The 16,401-nt window shown below is 34.2% G+C and overlaps 2 protein-coding genes across 4 annotated transcripts; both read left to right on the top strand.

The window, feature by feature from the left end:
* The first annotated feature begins 3,038 nt into the window (after nt 1-3,038).
* On the top strand, nt 3,039-5,898 carry LOC120344375 (epithelial membrane protein 3-like). The gene is made up of 4 exons (XM_039413573.2): nt 3,039-3,251; nt 4,038-4,175; nt 4,600-4,739; nt 5,301-5,898. Exons 1-4 carry the CDS (start codon nt 3,083-3,085, stop codon nt 5,355-5,357), a joined length of 504 nt encoding a protein of 167 aa, XP_039269507.1. The 5' UTR covers nt 3,039-3,082; the 3' UTR covers nt 5,358-5,898.
* Nucleotides 5,899-6,023: 125 nt separating this feature from the next.
* Nucleotides 6,024-15,015, top strand: LOC120344364 (prostaglandin E2 receptor EP3 subtype-like). Of its 3 annotated transcripts, none has more exons than XR_013475445.1 (11): nt 6,024-8,007; nt 8,619-8,741; nt 9,416-9,563; nt 10,361-10,518; nt 10,697-10,843; nt 11,165-11,299; nt 11,840-11,949; nt 12,318-12,426; nt 12,527-12,665; nt 12,875-12,973; nt 13,652-13,689. XR_013475445.1 is itself a non-coding variant. In XM_039413554.2 (11 exons), the coding sequence occupies exons 2-10, from the start codon at nt 8,637-8,639 to the stop codon at nt 13,706-13,708; spliced, it is 1,068 nt and encodes a 355-aa protein (XP_039269488.2). In that variant the 5' UTR covers nt 6,024-8,007; nt 8,619-8,636; the 3' UTR covers nt 13,709-13,736; nt 14,471-15,015. The 3 variants fall into 3 exon arrangements, 2 of the variants coding, with proteins under 2 accessions (XP_039269488.2, XP_039269489.2); XM_039413554.2 differs by lacking the exon at nt 12,527-12,665 and adding an exon at nt 14,471-15,015 and having other exon boundaries at nt 13,652-13,736; XM_039413555.2 differs by lacking the exon at nt 12,527-12,665 and adding an exon at nt 14,471-15,015 and having other exon boundaries at nt 9,406-9,563; nt 13,652-13,736.
* The last annotated feature ends 1,386 nt before the right edge of the window (nt 15,016-16,401 follow it).

Genomic DNA, 16,401 nt, shown 5'->3' with positions numbered 1-16,401 from the left:
TAGGCTACTTTTCCACTGTTGGATCCGCACTTTCTGATAAATTTTTCCATGAGCAGGAAAACGAGTAAACCAGTCCACATTTCTGGGTGCAGAAACAGTGAACGAATTAACAATAGAAATATTCATGCTGAAGGCGAGCAAGAGTTGGAGATGACAACATTCTTTGTCGCTTCCTCAAGTTTGTTGCATATATACCCATGCCTGCCTGAGTTTTTTAATTTGTGATTTCGATTAAAAATTTCAATCCTCGATGAAAATTGCTAAAGTACTTCCAACCTTTAAATCTGGGAACATAGACCTATACAGTGGTGGGATTCAGCCGGTTCGCACCGGTTCTATAGAACCGTCTAGCAAAATTTTATGAGATCAGCGAACCGGTTAGCATTACTGGTTACTGTCAATGTTCTGTTTATAACAGAACCGGCTGAAAAATATAACTTTTGTGAAGGAACCGGCTGACAAAAATTTGAATCCCACCACTGGACCTATATCGATACTATCCGCCATCGACGAGATATTTGAACGCCTAAATAACAGGAAGCTTATAAACTTTTCTACTAGAGAATACAATCTTCAACCATTGTAATTTACAAATAAATTAGTCTAGTAATTGTAGAGAAAGGTGAATTTTCCACAACAGCAAAAGAAGCAAAGAAAAGTTGTAACAGCAACAACAACAACATAATACCAAAACGTCTATTTGTGTCCAATAAGAACTAGGAGCACACCAAAAAGCTTTGACCTAAAGCGAAATAACGCCGATGAGTTCACTGTGCTACGTCATCAAAGGACCATTTTGGCTTACTGTCGATTTTTGGGTACTCCCGTATTATATGTACTAGGTTAAGGTTAGGCCATAATTTTATTCTGATTTTCCTTATTTTAGTTCTATTACGAGTTCGGGGACTGTCTGTGTTAGCCAAGTGAATACCCCACTGCCCATAGGTTTCAGTACCTTTACACAACTTGATGTAGAATAGGCGAACAAAATTATTTACCTCCATATTGGTACACGTACTTCTAGAGCGCTGATTTCTGTAGGGTTGACTTTCAACTACTGTATTCGAGTTTCACAAACCAATCCAATATATGTGAGCAGTAAACACCAAAGCCCCCTTAAAATTATATAGAATAAATTTCATAACAAAAGTTTATTCCGCGAAACCAACTTTTAAAGTATGTTTATCCCTATTTTTGTGTGTAAATATGTGATACATAACAAACATTGTTAAATTTCCCATATACTTCGTTTGAACATACTACGCCGTTGAAAAAAATACTGGCGCAAAATATGCCAAACAGTAGTCACTTTTGTATTTGCCAAACAAATAACGCAGAGGAAATTGACACGTTTAGGAACAAAATGAACGAATTTTATTTGGCAAATGCTTCCAAGATTAGGAAGATTTTAATTTTATACGCAAAACATATTTAAATATATATTCGGGAGCGTTACCGCCAAGGTTTTAAAAACGCTTTTTGAGTGACCTGGCCACTTCTTTAAAAGCTATACTTTCGACACGACTCGTTGAACTCATCGTGAAACAAAATCGTTTAAATTTTGAGGCAGTCTTTTGTTTAGGGTTGCTCGATCACTCAAACCAAATTCAGTCAAGTATAGCGAAGTTATTACTGGATACGACAAAAACAGATTTACTTGGCTTCTTACCACGACGTTAAGAAATTGGTTGGCAGCGGGCGAGTAAAGATTCCGGCATCGGGTACTAATTGGAAATCATGATTATAATGACTGATACTGATTAAATTAATTTACTCAGTTGCTTGTGTCAGGCATCAAACTAGATCTCTGGTAATTCAGCTATTTGTTTCATCCAGATGACGTTTAGGACTCAGATTTATGCGCATTTCAGAATAGAATTCTACAAAAAATTATTTTATTACTCAAGTTCGATTCAGCCGCAGCCACGAGGAATTTGCTAATGCCTCGGTTCGGCCAAACGAGACGTCCTGAAAGTTTCGAGATATAATGTATCATAGAAAAGTATAATGGTCTTGTTGGTATTTGCTTGCCTCGGGCGAAAGAGGTGCGGTATCTTGAACGGCGATTTTACTGTGTCAATGAATTACCACCGCGTTCAAAGGCTTGTCGTTGTAGTTCATGGTAAAAACGTTCAAACTGACTGCCGAATTCTTGTTGTCTAGTGATTCAATAAGCTTATATTGCTTTCTGAGTGATTGTAGAGATACAAATATGCAAAAAGTCTGTTGAATTTCTAACTTTGGGATGTTGTTTCAACCCAGAACAGTACCTTAGACGCCATTAGGACAATGGAAGATGACCCACAGTCAGCTTCTACTGTCTGACTGTCGGAACACAATTTAAATTAGACTTTTCGTGATCTGTGATTTTCATAAAATGGAATTATCAGATTTTGAACATGCTAGATTAAATTTCACTGTTCTGAGAGGCGTTACGTTTTACCAAAATTCAGACAACATTCTCAGAATATTTGCAAAATTATAGTGAATAAGCAATTTTGTAGTATGAAAGATATGTAAAATAAATGAAATAATCTCAGGAAAGAGGTGTGAATAAGTATAACGTTATGCTCAATATATTTAAATGGAAATATATATAATTGTTTTAGATTAACTGTAGTTTTTCCACAAGGCGCTAATAGATCATTACAGTATTGCAGTTTAATATTTGATGTATCACAAGCTCTGAAATAGTGAAATTTAAGCATTATTGAAAATAATGTGTTTTATTATTATAAGCTATGAAAAACCATTAAATTTGAAAAATACATCGCCATTAAATTGTACTGCTTCACGTGTTTCCAAAAATATCAGTATTTAAAGTTTTATTCGTTTTAAGATATAACAATATCAATATGGAATAATTCGATTGGTAAAATTGATGCATCTCTAGTACAAAATACAATTCGTTTCAGCTTTTTTGTAGGTATACAAACTATCTGAACACACAAACATAACTTACTGGCGTTAATTTGTGTTATATTCGTGTTATATGTTCAGTATGGAATTTTTGATAACGTTGCAATTACTATGTCTTTTAATTTGTAATTTTAGTGAATTGAGAATTACATAGATTACTATAATGGGAGAATTAAAAGAATTTCCATTCCTCGTCGGAACTTCTGGTTTACTTGTGATATCATTTATTTTTGCGGTTATTGCTGTAGCAACAGATGGATGGTATGACGTACAGTCACTTCCATTTCTTACAGAATACAACTCAGCAACCAAGACTGAAAAAGAAGACTTGTGTGAGTTGAGTTTAAAATTTGATAAATATTAATATTTACCCGAGCGAAATGTATTTAGACATCACGCAAAGCAATTTTGCTTTCCGTTGTACTCTGTTCAACTAACCACCGCTAGAAGAGTTGCTAGAAACAACCCACATAAGCGGTTGTAACAGGTAATTACTGAGACGTTAGACTTCTTGAAATCATTGTCGTAAGCCAGTGTATCCCAACCTATGAGTTGCGATCCAAAACTCGGTCATCTGAAGATCATTCTGGGTCGTTTGTTTTTCAACAAACAATTAAAAATGGTTAACTCAGCAGATTTTTCTAGTTAATTTTTGTATTAAAGTGTTGCTCAATAGTAATTGTATATGTGGTAGGTATTACAGCATAAAACTTGGCAGCATCCATTTTTCTTAAGTGAAACTAAGCCTCGATATCGAAAATTATTGCAAACAAGCACAGCCTTCTGACTTTGCGGAAAATTAAAAAAGTATTTTTCAATTTTGCGAATATAAAAGCACTACATAACGTTTAGTATGTTAGCATAGACTTCAGTCGCGAGATTTTATGAAAAAAAAAATTTAAACTGGGTCGCTTGCAAAAAGCTTTGGGAACCACTGTACGAAGGAACACTTGGATCGCAAGTCATCAACTTTGTAATGTAAGTAAGCATTCAGGCACACTTCTGCTTTGGTAAAAATGTGAAATTTTGTGTACTTTTCTCTGGTTCAGAAATATTGTGGTATTAAATTTTGTGGTATCTCTTTTGTATTAAATCAATTTTATTTCTTTATCTGACAGTGTGGTTGGTCGGGATTGTGGTCCTCATTCTGCTCGGAATCATCTGTTTGTGTTTCACAGCAGTAATTATTGTAGCTCGATTTTGTGGACACAGTAGAGGACGAGTTAAGCTTGGTGGATTTCTGAGCATTTTTACATGTGAGAGCGTCACCCTATGCGCATCAAGATGGCGCACAACCTGAACTCAGGTTGTGTACCAGTTTAGGACTCAGGTTATGCGACATCTTAGTGCGCATACTTCAGGAGCACCCTTTGTTGCTTCAATTTTTTTCTCTTGCATCAAAGCATATGATTATCCGTGGTTATCGCATGAATAGCAGTATACCATAATCAGTATATATTATCTTAAAACACGTGTATTATTTAAAACACAAGAAATATGTTACAATTGATCACCAATTGATAGTATCACGATCCTAAGTAATATATGACAATAGCTAAACCTCAATCTATAATATCTATATATACCGTTCTATTATCTTTCTCAGTTTATAGTGTGTTTGATGCTGTTATGAGACATTTATCATTAATCAAATATATATACATGTTAATTTATTTTCAGCTGCTGTTTTCATCGTCGCTCTGATAATATTTATGCTTAGCTTTCCGCCAGCAGAAACATCTTACGGGTACTCCTTTGGACTAATGTGGGCTAGCATTCCACTGAGCTTGGCTGGAGGAATTATAATGATGTTACTTCCAGTAAGTCATTTTATTCATTTATGTTACAGTCAACTGGTTAGCCCATGCTTTTCTCGTAAATGCTTACTTTGGTCAATACATTTTTGCTGCTCATTCTTGTTTTACGGATTGTCTATTTCTGATTTTAGATGGATCACAAATAAAAACCTTGAAATTTATTTCAAATATGTGTTTATTATGATTTCACCTAATAAAGCTCCAGCAACAGCCTCTCAAACCCGCAACCCTTTGCCTTTGACAATTCTCAACAGGTTGCCATAGGCGTATTGCATTAATAATCACAAGCAAGAGAGTTTACATTGATTAGTTTTGTCCAATTTGAAATCCTTGATAGCTATGACCTTAACATTTATAATCACAAGCAAGAGAGTGTACATTGATTAGTTTTGTCCAATTTGAAATCCGTGATAGCTATGACCTTAACGGTATCCATTCGTTAACAAAATATTTATTCCAAAATTATTACTTCAAACGATATCTGGTAGCGACTGAGTATATATTTTTCTGTATAATTAAGTTTTTGTTTTCATTTTTGAGTTACATTTTCAATTGTATTTCCAGGATGATGCATTTCTAGACTCGGAGATAGTGACTTACAGTGCTGCGGGGCCGAAGTAATTGAATTGAATAACGTTGTAATCTATTGATCTTTTCATGATTATACACTAACAAATACTACTCTAGATGGTGCTGCTCTCAACTCAACTTAAATAAAATAGAATAAGTGAGGGATAGACTCCCATGTTTTGTTTGTTTTCATAGGATCTGGCATTTCACCAGGCTATGAAACCAATCATTCTTTTTTGTCATCCATTACTTCTGTTTTTTCATACTTCAAAAAAATGTTTTAAATTAATTCAAAAATATGTGCATACTCTTTTTACCTAATAGAGAAATATACTATGACGTTTATACACACTTTATGACTGAAACGCAGTTTTTGTTATATATCACAATATGCCACAAGATAAATAAACAAAATTACTCGTATCTTCGTAAATTCTCCGACAGTGTCCAATAAATTTTACCACGCTCTTAAATGATAATACCATTTGTGTTCATACTCGTAGCCGAGTAATCATAAACCAGTATTTGATTTTTAAATTGTATTACATTTGTACCGCTTCCTGTATTTGTAATTAAAACAATATTTACTTTGCACACTGTTTTTTTAGACTCATGGTATAGGTTGGATAGGACAGAGATACCGATGTCGAAGATATGCGAATTGCTTGACCCAAACTTTATTTACTGTGAATCTTAGTTGGCCACAGAAAGTCAGGCAATCGATTGTGGAATATTGATTTATTTTTTGTTAGTTTAAAAACCAAAGAAATTTGTATTGCGTTGCGGATATAATATGCCTAGGCAGACATATTAATGATGTTTCTAAGTCTATCAGCTGAGATACGTATATGTATATCAGTTCCTAATGGACCTCTAGTTCAATTTATCATATAGTGTAGGAAATAACTACTTTATTTCTTTCAATTATACGATATCTGAAATATGCTAGAACTCAAAGCAACAAGACAGCCAGTACTGTAAGTTAAAGAAGGCTGAAAGTGGGTAGCAGCACCGCATCCAGTTGAGTGAGTGTAAAGTTTGTTGGATAGGCAATGTGGTTCGGGTGTGCGTATTCTGGCGCTGCACACACGCCAGGTGTACGTGTAAATACAAAACATTTAAACTATAACCACGTTGCTGTTGAAATGACAGCCCGCTTGTAATCAATTGAAAGGAATATTCATATATATGTTTTATGTAAACTTAGAATCTGAGAATGTTTACTTCCTAACCAAACTTCAATCTAGCTCGTGATGTGATGCTAAAATTCCAATGAAAATGCGTAACTCCAATCGAGTCATGACATTTGAGCTTAGTGCCTACATCAGGGTCGTCCAACCCGTGGCCCGCCGGAAATAAAAAAAAAAAATAGTAAATAAAACTTCTATTTTCAAGTGATGTAGTTATTAATATAAAGATTTGATACAAACAATTTGTTCATTTTCCTGAAATGCGCTCTGCTAGCACTTTCAAACGAGCCATGAGTGCAATTTTGAATCGAAACCAGCTAGAAGATATCGATATATAAATAGTCGCTTACACGCTTGGGTCTTTTACTATTCTCTTTAACGTTATCTCACCTGTGAGACAATTTTCTTTCATTTTATCATGTGGTCTGTCGTTCAAATGCAGCACCGACCAAATATTACTTGGCCAAACTTGCTGGGGGCATAAATGATAATTGCCAATGCTGTGTGTTTGGGCGTGGTTCATGCATGAAATCCTTGATATTTTGGCAGTGAAGCAAAATATTGATGAGTTGACAACTTTGGATTGCTTTGGCGCTTAAATAACGTACAATTAACAGTCTGATTTAAAGGAGAGGTTTAAAGACTTGCCATTACTCAATTTTACAGAAAAGACGTCTCTAAAGAAAGAATTTCAGAGGATCCACAAAATGGCAGTTTTAATGATCCCATTATTTGTCAGCACTTTCTTGTACAAGCAAGTGACATCACTAATTTCTGACAGTCATATGAAAAATTGGCTTCGCATTGCTACAGCGTCCATTTCAGCGAATATTAAAAACTTGTTAGCGAAAAACAGTGCCAAACTTCACACCAAAATATCTACGCGTAGAAATACTTTTGTTGACTTTACAGTATCTTCGTTTTTTTATTGTTCTTATTATTGAGAAAGTTTGATGCGAGGGTTTTGATGGTTTTTAACTTTTTTGTCATTAACTTTTAGTCAGTGTAGCAAAACTAAAAAAATAATTACCGTAGTGGCCCGCGCAATTATTAGTAAACTAAATAGCGCCCGTCGGCTAAAAAGATTGGCCGACCTTGGGCCTACATGGTTAACCATGCGCAAACATAAGTCAGGATATATTGATTTCAAGACTTCCGGGAATCGTATGATGGCATGAATTATTCCATGGTAGAGAGTATTAACGTAGTGCGTATAGCCTATTATACTACATGAAATTCTCAAATTCGAATACTACGAGGTTTTAATTTCATTTGTGTATCGTGAAAGAACAGCGTTAAAGCTATTTCTCGTTGAGTGTTTCAGATACTCGGTATTCATGAGGTCAGTTTTCGCGTGAAGTGCGAAATACTATTTTATGAAGAGTATGTCAAATGTTTGTCGCGACTTTTCTAAACGTATTTAAGTGAATTGGAAACCAGGTAACAATTAGTTTCTTGAAGCAGTGTGAGCAGAGCTGATACCGGAATATTGCAGGCAGAGTTTCATTAAAGTAAGTTGAATTTTCATTCTGACATGTCCCTCATATTAATTCTATTTTCTAGCTAATTGTTATGAATATTTACACCCTTTTTTATTCAAACAGTTTTTGATCATCACATTTCTTTCATTATCGAAGTTCTAAGATACAAATTTGAAATTACATATATATATTAAATGTACAGTTTCCAAATACGGTTTTTGTATAAATCATGGAGTAAAAATGTGAAAAAATGATTTAATTATTTTGACTGAGAGTTACGAGACAGTGGGTGTTTTCTTGCCCCTTGACCCCAGGAAAATTCCCCTATACTTCAGCATTGCAAAAATATTTGATGTTTATTTTGAAAGTTCTATCAGCATTGGAACTTACATACTGGCTTACATGTCTGTAGCGATCAGATTCTATTAACTACTATTTGAAAGTACTGCCTATGGTAGTTTTTCGGGCCTAATTTTTGATTACTTGAACTAAACTAAAACTTTTGCTGTGGCATGGCAACTTCTTTGAGTGGCCAAAACTTCACAATTGTTACGTTACAAATCTGGTACACGCTCAAATGAGGTTTGAATTCACGACTATATGCCTATAAAATCATATATGTATATTTGTTGACCATTCAGGTCACTTGATGAGCTGGAATGATATACATGGAATTGAACAACAAAATTGGTTCTATGGAAAACAACATCACAACTACCATTTTGATGACCGCGTCGTACACATTTTCTGAATTTGATGAGAAAGTATGTCATAATATTAAATTAAAGGCGTTTCGTCGATTTTCCTTGCCGCATTTGACAATACCTCTTATATTCGGAAATTTGTTCAAAATTGTGTTTTATGAATCGCAACAGGTACCGTGCTCTCAGTGTTGAATTGCAAGGTGACCTTCTGCAGTAATGATACAAAAACCCTTTCAATTGACTTTTGCTCATAGGTGCTGATATTTATGGCATTCATAGACATGATTTTTATCAAAACTAGACCTTTCCACAATCAGTTTTAAGCTGCACAGTTTTAAAAAATAAAACCCTTTTTGTGTAGATTGGAATAGTATCGGATTTTCATGTTTATCCCCGGAGAGGAAAGGACGATGACCTAATCAGGTCTTAGCAGGGTATTTTTTCAGCCACTAGGACTTGATGGTGGAGAAAGCCGCAACCGACTAGCGGTTATGTGAACCACCCTTAACCGATGAGCAGTCCAGCAATTCTCTCGCACATATCCCCAACGGATTTCAAACTGCGAACCCACACAGGATAATCAGATGTGGGATGCAAATACTAATGCACTCAACGCCGGGTTCTCATTCAAAATATTTCAGCTTTAATTTATTTGTTTCAAACCAAAGACTAACAAATTTGAAATGTTATTAATGTAAACAGATTACGACTCTCTCTTAAAAAGTGATTTTCAGGTATCAATAATACTACCATGTGTCTCACTCACGCTGGGTTTGATTGGTAATATCTTGGCAATTGCATCACTTTTATATCGAAGATTTCGACCACTTCGTCTTATTGTTTATCAATCTATACGTAGAGCAACCAGCCAACAACCAACAGGTAAAAAAAGCTGATAATTATAGATTATATAGATTTTTATGAGTTTCTAAACTTTTCTGTCCAACCCAAACCTTATTTTAAACTATACAAGTTTTGGATCATATGCAGATGCTCCTTCCAAATCTTCGGTAGGAATATCTGCATATGATCTAGTCTGGGAAGGGGTATCTCGTATCTTATTATCAACCCTAACCCTCCTATAATCTAGCCTAGAATGGGGAATCCTCATATGTGCGCGAATGGGAGTGGATCTTTAGTTGGATACTTGGAAAGAGAAGGATTTTATAGAATCTCATGTTTTTTATACAAAAATATTTCGGTGTGATCATGACCGTGCATAATTTATGTCACATGTATTACTTTCGACTTAAAAATACTAATGGCATAGGATTTATTTCAAAGAATTTCTTCACCATGATAATAAAATGAAGCTATTGAAGCATTGCGTTCAGTTCGACTTCCGGTCTTGAAACCATTAATGCTGTGGTATCACATTTTAAGATTGTTTTTTGATGCAAAATTGTACACGGCAACCAGCACGGTCAGTATCATGCGGTTTATCGTCATTCTTTGTTCTACATAGCAAGTCAAATTACTCGAATAGGCATTTGCGATGTGTACTCCAAGTACACTCAACCTGATATCAAGATGTTATCATATCAATATGACTTCATTTTCAAAATAATACCTGGATCATAACGTAAACACATATTGAAATCTTAAACTCATCTACATAAAAATATATATTAATACCTGCAATTAAATAAAGTAAACGTGATGACAATTCATGTTTTTAGCTGTGCGGACTGGAAACTTTCACGGTATAAAAGAAGAAGCCAAAAAATTCGGTGTAATACACATTATTGTAATTGTACTCCTATCTGTTGATATAATTGGCATTGTTATAACTTCTACAATAACAATAAATCGTTATGCTACAAACCTGGAAATGCAGGTTTGAAGTTTTTTTAAGCGCATATATATATATATATAGTTTTTTTGCGGTATTCCGTTATATTATAATTCGGCATTACGGTTTCGGTTAACCTTAACTAATTTTCATCTGTTTTATGATAGAAATATTTCTAGCATGCAAATCGTTTCGTCCTAATTCGACTTGTTCATTTTTTCAGGAATCTCTGCTTCGTTTGCAAATATTTAATTTCGTATTTATTACACTATTGGTTCTGTCTTTAATAATGTTGATTGCGATAGATCGAATCATAGCACTCAAATTCGCTTTTCGCTACAATGCCGAAGTGGGAAAACGGGCATATCAGGTTTCTAATTTCAATATATATATTTATTTTGCATTATTAATTGGTGGTTCAACATTTAACTAAATAGTTGAAAGAGATAAACAAATTTCTTTTAGATTTAGACTTTAGCCATTACTAAATTTCCTTCTATGTTTTTTTTTTCTCTAAAAAATAAGCGGTCAACGTGGCGTATATATTATTGGGTTCTGGTTCGGACTGTTGTTTCAAAAAATATTATAGTTAGCTTGAATAGAATCATTTCAAATTTAAAAATATTCTTTTGGAGCAAAAGTTTTTTTTTCTCATTTTTCACTCCTTTCTAAACACCTTTTTCGTATACAGGTGTTGTATGTCATTGGCATTATATTTCTGTTTGAAATCGTTTTTTCACTATTACCTATCACTGGTGTTGTAAACACGTGCGTGTCTCCTTCCTATAGCGTTCCAAGAGGATGTTCACAGCAATCAGAATATTCGGTAAGTACAATTTAAGCCTTTTGACATAAAATTTTGAACCATATTTATTACTGGCTATATGATTGACCTAGCTGTCACAGTTTGGAGACCTTTGTGTCTATTGATATTATCTATTTCGCGTTCGTTTATGCTAGAGGAATTGAAATATATACAGTAGGCGCCCAAAATCTTTGATTAAACGATGAAGGAGAACAAGAACATAACATAACCTTAGGACCTGCAGCTATAATTATCAAACAAAAAGTAATAACATGTATTTGTCTGTCTGTATGTATGTCTGTCTGTTAGATGCACGCGAAATTGAATCTGCTCCAGATTTTGCATGTGCATTCATCATATGTCGGACCATAAGCCTATTGATTTTGGATGAATTATGTCGTATAATTAGCGAGTTACTAATTAATTAGTGATGGGACACAGGGTGTCACTATGGAGTAAGAGCGCTGTTTTGGGGGATCCCCTAACTTTCGATCGATAAGTCTTCAGTCTCTGACCGATATTCTCGTTTAAGTGTTATTCAATTGCATGCTATTGTTTCAGGTATATCTTATATTCTTTGTAATATTGGGGTTAATCCTGGTATCTGTAACACTTGTATGTAATGTGTTATCTCTTATCGAAATTTCAAGAAATTTAAAGAAAAAAATTCGGTATGTATACTTCTCTCATAACACTTTCTTATATTTCTGTTTAAAAGTGATACAGGAACAAATAGTATATACATTATTTTCCGATAAATGATTCGGAATAAATATCAATTGACCACAATGCTTCAAATTTTGTTAGAGATTAAAAAATTATCCATTTTATGCCTTTTCCAACAATATCCAACATGATTTGAAACTTTAATTAAAAGAAAATAAATAAAATTATTTTGTTACTCTGATCTCTAATAGGTAATATCCTAAACTAGATGTATTCGATTGATGGCGTTAGAAATCGAAATAAATGATAAATAACAACAAAATCGCAATTTGAATGGCCTTGACTTCCATTATTATTCTTCCTTGAATTTTAGAATGGTATCAAATTATTGTGAGCAAGGATGGAGAATGACAGAAGTTCAGAAATTTGTACAAATATTATTAGTTACGATTTCATGTTTTTCATGCTGGTTACCTCTACTGGTAAGAAAAACTTATTTATAGAATAAAATGCAAGGTGTTAAAACATATACGTTGACATGTGCTACCAGGACACATTTAACAATTAAATATCACATAACAGTCGTGATTCAAAACTGTGAGCAGTTGGGACAACATATAAGGTACGGATGCTGTGGTCAGACAGACTAACAACTTATGTTCCAATCCGCTGGCAATCAGCTGCTTACTGAATTTACTGAAAATGTTAATACAGCAAGAGAGTAAGTGCACATATTTAAACACCATCCCAGATCTTCGTTACTTTGTTATTTTAATTTTCCATCGCTGTTCCAAATAAATAGAACGAAAAATACGAGTTTACACTGACAAAGAATCGCATAATTAAAAAGTTGATGAGTTTAGGAGAAATGAGATTTTTTTACCACAACAATAACGTGAACCAGCTATTTTAAAGATCTCCGTTTTCCAGATCAGAATTTTAAAGAATCAAGTGAAAGTTGATACAAACTACAGTCAAGACATTATTGCAATTCAACTGACTAATGTTAACCTGATAGTGAATCCTTGGGTAAGAATCCGTGGAATTTGAATTGCATTTCTGTCTCATGATCCTATATATTCCGGTGCATATGGTATGCATGCATTATCTTATAGGAGAAATATAAAAGAAAACATCTCTCTGCATAACGGATTCAGTTGTTTTGAATGTATAGTTTGCGATTAGCAATACATATAAGGAGTTTCATTCTGAATGGTTGTTTCAAAATTATGGTGCACGGTATCATGGTGCACGGCTACTTTGTGCTATGGCAAAGACCTAAAAAAGGAGAAGTGAACAAAATTTGTGCAAGTTCTAAACACTTAGAAATCATAAACACACACCAAAGAGCGGTTACATTTATCTGAGATTCTATTTCGAATGACAACAACTACACAATATCTCTTTAAATACCTTAGTGAAACATTATGTGTTAAACTACGTGAGTCTAAAACCGAATTTTGCTGTCATTTGGTTATATTTTTATCATGCACCCAGACGTGTGTAATCAAGCAATAACGATGCTCGCTATTACTAGTTCATTACTCTTCATTACCATTCATTTCAACTTGGACGAAAAAGAAATCATTTATGACAGCTTATATGAATAAAAATTATTGTTATCATAATTGATGTAAATACTGTATCTTGTAAATGCTTCATTCGTAAAACCAAACTTCGTTTTAAATTGATATCATTTATTAACAGTTATATTGGCTACTACGTGAAAGCAATTTGAAGCGTTTTGTTGACTTCTTAAAATAATTTTGCACTACAGCTGATTTCAAAAAGTGTAAGTTTATTATTTATATATTTTTTTTTTATAAAAATATTGAATTCAATTCACTGCTGCGCTAAGGCGCTGAGGGTCGAAACTCCCTCTTTTGAAATGTAAAAAAGGGCAATTTTCTGTATCATACATAGCACTGGTGCGTAGCTTAAAACGCTTTAAGACTCCCAAGGCTCTTGGAACCCGAGTTTTCCGGCCACCGGTCGGACCGTCTAGCTGGTACGATCTAACTTGACAAAAACAAATTTCAGGACCCCTCTGGCTATGCCCCTGCATAAGAACAATAATTAGTGCAACCGTCTGAATGAATTACGAGTGAACGACGCCGAAGGCCATACCAATATCTTAATTTCATCAATCACATATTAAATTTTTTGTTAATGAATGAAAAAGCTGAAGCAAAGTTTTAAGTCGAGAAGAGCATTTTAGAATTTCTTTTGAATTGAATAATTTTTCAAAAAATTATTTTTAATTGCAATTTTCGAAAAGCAGATAACTGTTTGACGCTATGCCATTTAGCGGACTGTTTTAAATATAGGCTTACTTCTTTTTTTTTTCAAATAAAAATTTGTGGTCGTGGTTGAATTTAAATCGCATCAAAAATTCCCAACCACAGCTCTTGAAATCTCTTTGGCTAAATTTGAAAATTCTCCCAAGAGTAGTGTCTTCACTTCACGAACTATTCCTAACATTTCATCCGATTTTATATACGTTTCTTTTTTCTTTTATTAATATAGGACAAAGAACAATTTTCCACTTCAAACAAACACAAATACTTCGACATTCAGCACAATCGTACTTTCAAGGAAAATTGTGCACAACTATATACTCAAAATGATCAATGTATTAGCAGGGTTGTCAAATATTAGTTGTTTACATTTACCACAAAAAACTTTTATGAATGTCGCTTTTTCTAAGTTATATGAAATATTTTTTATTGCAACTAATACATTCTGCAGTATTGGGATGTGCATGTGGATAAATAGAATACATCATATGAATGATATTTTGAGTTTTGAATAATTTATCGTATATAAGCAATATAATACCTTGTGGATTGTAGCCACAGCAGATGTATCAGTCTTCCCATCCCAGCTATAAACGTTTTTGCTTTGGTTTCGCGCTATTTAAATTTCTTTTGTGTGATTTTTGAACATTTTTTTGTGATTTTTTATGCTAATCGATTTGTATACCTGGAAAATAAATTAGATTTATTTTATGCTGCTTTTCTGATTTTTTTCAATGTTTAAAAACTGGCATGAGTCATGTGAAATATAATTTCAGCAAAGTCTTCAATATTTCATTGTATTATTATATTCAGATAAAATCCTAACGCTATAGATACATTAGTTTTGATGCATAGTGAGAACTAGAGTAAGTAGGAAGAGCTGAGATATGGGTTTCAAGGTTAACAAGTACACTGAGGTCTTCTGTTAAGAAATTCGTACTCTTGTAAATGTTGTCAACAAGCCATGGCAAAAGTGTAATATGGTCAAATACGACGTCAAACCGGGGGAGAGAGCATCGAGTTTGCTGAAAAGCTCGGCGGATAATCTGTACGGATGCTGCCGTGCAGAACGGAATAAAGAGTGTTCTCCTTCAATTAAAATTAACAGAAAAATTTTGGGGTGAGATATTGGATACCATAGGAAAATTTTAGAAAATAAAATTACGTAATAGCGTTCTAGCGAGTTCTTCCTGTTTTAGGTACTGAAAATCTGAAATCAATTGGCCATTAGCTGTTCAGAAAAACTTAACAACAATTATACCTTAACATCAAAAAAATGAATTACAACAAGAAGAAGGTAGCAACCTGATCTGTAGGTCCACAGTGTACGACAAGAATTTAGAAAACTGACCCACATGTATACACTCCATGTCCAATAAGTTAATTACTACAATATTTATCGTCCTTCTAACTCAGTGGTTTTCAACATGTGGTACGCGTACCACTAGTGGTACGCGGAAGTTGATCAAGTGGTATGCGAGCTTTGAATTATTGCAACAATTAACTTTTGAGTTGGCCAGAATATGACGACAACGCTTTATCTTCCATACTGATTGTATTCGCTGAACGGCCTTTATGAATGTTTCCCCGGGCATCAATTTCCTTGTTTATTTCCGTAACCAGCAACAATCAGTAAACATTGTCTCGTTTTTGTAGTTTTGCGTGTTATTTGTCAGTTTTCAGTTGCGTTTCAAGAAATTAGTTGTGAATTAAATATCTTAGTTGTCATTATGTCTTCAAAGGAGCAGTAATTTAGTATTTAGTTGCTGTAATAAAAAATGAGTCTCGCAAATGCTGCGATAGACTAATCTAAACTAAGCTATCAGTGCCTGTAAGCGGCACATGGTTGATTAATTTTAATAAAAATGAGGGTTTCAAACACGTAAACCAGCTTACAAGCGCCAACACATCAAAACACTCTCAAAATAAGTAAAAAAAATTTGCAATAGTAAAGTATATGAAGAATTTTTCTGGGTCGGGTGTCGGAGAAACGTCTTATGGGCCAGTCCAGTCCTTGGAGATCGCCCTCGCCTGCTATTGTCCACGAACGAATCGAGATGGGTACGTTTTCGTCCGTCTTGCGAATTAGGTCACTGAGGATGTAGAGCCACATTATAAAATACTCTTATAGCGCGTGTCTTGTGCCAGTGTTCGCCGCGC

This window comes from Styela clava, chromosome 5 (assembly GCF_964204865.1).
Source record: "Styela clava chromosome 5, kaStyClav1.hap1.2, whole genome shotgun sequence".
NCBI classification, from domain to species: domain Eukaryota; kingdom Metazoa; phylum Chordata; class Ascidiacea; order Stolidobranchia; family Styelidae; genus Styela; species Styela clava.
This window is presented reverse-complemented; position numbering and strand designations above follow the sequence as displayed.